General features: G+C 53.6%; 1 protein-coding gene across 1 annotated transcript in view; it reads left to right on the top strand.

The window, feature by feature from the left end:
• The first annotated feature begins 904 nt into the window (after window positions 1-904).
• Window positions 905-4,027, top strand: part of Mkrn2os (MKRN2 opposite strand) — a 7,917-nt gene continuing 4,794 nt past the window's right edge. The window contains exon 1 of the mRNA XM_005387110.2: window positions 905-1,226. Within this exon, the coding sequence (XP_005387167.1) occupies window positions 1,009-1,226 (218 nt within the window). The 5' untranslated portion in view covers window positions 905-1,008. The remainder of the gene's footprint in view (window positions 1,227-4,027) is intronic.

Raw genomic sequence — 4,027 nt, forward strand, 5'->3', positions numbered from 1 at the left:
AGGAGGAGAAGGAGGAGAAGGAGGAGAAGAAGGAGGAGAAGAAAAGAAGAAGAAGAAGAAGCAATAGCCTCAAACTTACCATGGCTTCACCCAGGGAGTGGAATATAGTGTGTGGGAAAAGGCATGGGAAAAAGGAGGGGTGCTATTTTCTTTCCTTGTATGTTTTTGCAAAGTTGCTTTAAAGTATTTTAAAAGTTGAAAAACAACATGGAGCACAATGAATTCTCACAAACTGAATTCTTCAATAGAATAGAAACTGAGTTAAAGATCAAAGAAGAGCCCCAGGCCCAGAAGCCACCTCTGCCCTCTCCAGTGTAGGATCCCTTCCCCAGGTCGCCTTGACCGTCTCCGTGAGCAGGTTTGCTGCTGTGGTAAGAAAAAGTCTAAACACGCTGTCCTAGAAGGAAGGACTTCACTCAGGCGTGCAACAACAGAACAAAAGAGTGTGCTCTAGGAACACAGAAACGAAGGTCAGGGGACAGGACACTCAAATGCGGTAGGCACGTACTGTGCCACTGGTGACAGAGCTCAGGGCCTCACACATGCTAGGCAAGTGCTTGTCACCGTCCTGAAAAATACATACATGTGTAGGTCAGTTCCCAAACCCAAGGACTTCTCAGACTAACAGGAAAGATAAAATCAAAAGACTCATTAAATAATGAGGTTCTGGTTAAAACAGAAGTCCAGAGGGCAGGGCAAGGAAACACTGGCAGAAGCTGAGAAAGCCTGTACGGAAGAACAGGGTTTTGAGAGATGAATAGGAGCTGGCTGTCACCAGGGGCAAAATGTACAGGACCTCGGGAGAAGAAACTTGGTCACCGAGCACAAATGAGAACTAGCTCTTTAAGAACTCAGTCTGGGGTGGCCTGGTTACTGGTTAACTCCATTTCCCGGTAGGCTTGGTGACGCCACCCTCATCAGGTTACTCAGCAGAGCAGTGCAGCCAGCTGTGTAAGGAGGGCAAGGAAGTCTCCACAACCCTTTCCTGGCAGCCCGGGGGCACACACTATGCAAGGCACTGAGGCTGGAAAGCCTTTGATTAAATTCAACCACTGTAAGCGATCCATCTACAGCTTCAGGGTGCCGGGGTGCTGCCCCCTCTGCCAGGAGGCCCTGGGCTCAGCGGAGCTGGCCGACGCCCCGGTCAGCATCTCCAGCCCCTTCGGCAACGGGCACCAGGAGAAGTGCTCCTTCCTCTTCAGGCCGACCCGGGGCACATTTCTCAGGTACCGCATCTTCTGAGTGTCCTGCTGAATGGCAGAATGGTCTTGTGTCACAGTTGCTACTTCCTTCTCCCACTACACAGCACGCAGTGTGGGGCTTGGGGCTTCTTTTGGGGCTTTGGCTTTAGATCCTCATGTGTAGGCCAATCTGCTCCATGGAAATGATTGTGCGGGGCTGGGGCAGCGCAGAAGCGAGCGCCGGCCTTGCAGGGTGAGGCCCCGGTCCCCCCCACCCCGCCGGGCAGTGCACACGCACACACACACATCCGTGTCCACGCACGCGCGCGCACACCCGCACACACACACACACACACACACACACACACACACACACACACACTCTAGCGATAGCCCACCTGCCATCCTTCCGTGGGGGAGAAGTACAGGAGCTGTGCTAAGAGGCTACCTGCAAAATCCCACCCCAGGCGGCACTTTCCCGAAGCTGGGTTCGCTGGCCGAGCGCAGCACTTATACTGTTCTGTGTGGAGCTGGCTTAGACTGAAGCCAGGCCAGCTTTGGTGCTGTTTGCTTGGTGTTTTGGTGCTGGGCCTATGAGGAAGGCAGGCACTCACACTGAGCCACCCCCATCCCTAACCTGATATTGAGAGCCCGGGCCTTTGCATCTCAGATACGACCTGGCTTTGGTTAAGTTCAGAAATCAAAAGAAAGGATGATGTCTCATTGTCCCTCCCCAGATCCCGAATGAGCTGGGTGTTTTAAACAGCCTGTGTGTTACTGAACGATGCATATACCTTAAGAAGCACGTTCAGTCCTGTGTATAGCTATAGGGAATGACCCTTGAAGTCAACTCTTAATTCTTGAGTCCCTCAGGGTGCTGGTTTGGTTACTGCTTTTTTCTTGTGCTGTGGGGAAGTGTCTTGCTATCTTGCCAGGCTGGCCTCCACCTCCCACGCTCAAGTGATCCTCCTGCTTCAGCCTCCTGAGTAACCAGGCCACTGCCCGAGTAACCAGAGCGCTGCTGCCCGTGGGCTCATATCTCTGCTTGCTAACCTCCTGGATTCCTTCTCTTCCTTCCCTTTGGGCAGAAAGTAAACCGAAGTGCACAGAAGGGCGGGGCGCGCACTGGATGCTGAGCAGACTGCTGCCCCGGCCTTTCCAGGACAGGACAGGACAGCTGAGACCAACCAGCCCAGGGCCCTCTCAGAGCTTCGGGTCTGGGCCTGCGGGTGCCCAGGCTCAGTGACAGCGCACACCGCCGAGCCCAGCCTCCAGGCCTCCACAGCCCCTCCTGTGTCAGAGCGGCCACCCAATAAGCTATGTTTCAGGACTGAGCAGGGTGTCAGGGAAGGAAGTGGGGAGCCAGGCCTGGGTTTGATGCTGGTGCAGCTTGGAGGAGTCCTCTGACAGAGGCAGGGCAGCCACCTGTGTCCTCAGCGTCCTTGGCCGGGCTACAGCCTAGGACACTTTCTTTAACGAGGGGGCACACATCCAGCACATCTGGTGTGTCTATCTCTGTCTGTCTCTCTGCCTCTCTCTCTCTGTCTCTGTCTGTCTGTCTGTCTCTCCCTCACCCTCTCCCTCTCTGAGGATACCAGAGCTTGAACCAAGGGCCTTTGCGCTGAGCTATAATATCCCCACTCTACCCCCTTTTTGGCGAGTTTCTCACTAAGCTGCCCAGGGTGGTTGTCTTGGTTACTTTTCTCTCATTGCTGAGACAAAGTACCTGACACCCAATATTAAGGAAGGAGAGGTTTATTTAGCTCACAGTTTGTGGAGATTTCAGTCCATACTTGGCTGGCTCCAAGGCAGAGTGGCACATGGCAGAGGGCAACAGTTCATGGCAGCGGGAAAACAGTAAAGCAACAAAAGCACAAGGTGGCAGGCAGCTCTTTCCCTCCCTTACATTGTATGCGAACTACCCGCCCCAGGGCAGGAGTAGCGCTCCATTCATAATTCCAACATTGGACCATGAATCAGTCATAAACTCTAGAAGCCCACCCCATGACTGCATGAGGCTTTGGGGGGACATCCAGACACAAACCATAACAGTGGCCTGAAACAATTCTCCTGCCTCAGCCTCTTGCATAGCTGCAGTTATAGCTGTACACTGTCCTGTTCTCACTGCTGAGACACAACACAACACCCACAGCTTGAAGAGAGGCTAACCTTGGCTTACGGTTTGTAGAGGTTCTGGTGCACGGTTGGCTGGCTCCAAGCCAGAACAGCATGGCAGAGGGACATTGCAAGGAGAAAGTGCTCAGGGCCTGGCACACAGAAAGCAGAGTGGAGGGAGGAGCTGAGGAGGGAGAGCCACCCTTTCCAGGCCGAGCCCCGTGCTGGCTCTTCTGCCTTTCAACAGCAAGGCAGCTCTGAGCTTCCAAACCCATCGCCTTCCACAAGCCTGCCTCTGCGTGCATGAGGCTCTTAGGGGACATCTGGATATAAACCACAGCAACTACCATGCTCATCAATATTACTATTTTAAAAATTCCCTCTATCTGGGCCTGGTGGCCACCCTGTGATCCCAGAACTCTGGGAGGCTGAGGTGGAGGGTCACAAGTTCGAGCCCAGCCTGAGCAACCCAGTGACTTGTGAGACCCTGTGTCAAAATAAAAAATAAAAAGGGTTGGGGATGCAGCTCCATGCAAAGGCCCTGGGTTCCCTCCCCAGTACCACACACACAGCCACACACACACACACACACACACACACGCACACACACACACATGCACACACCCTCTGATCTTCCTGCCGGTTTGCTGAGAGGCTTAGGACATGACCGTTTCACAGATGCAGACACAGGGTACAGAAAGCGACGTGCTCAGTGTCCCTGCACTCGTAAG

This window comes from Chinchilla lanigera, unplaced genomic scaffold, assembly GCF_000276665.1.
Source record: "Chinchilla lanigera isolate Chin_1 unplaced genomic scaffold, ChiLan1.0 scaffold00028, whole genome shotgun sequence".
Taxonomy (NCBI): domain Eukaryota; kingdom Metazoa; phylum Chordata; class Mammalia; order Rodentia; family Chinchillidae; genus Chinchilla; species Chinchilla lanigera.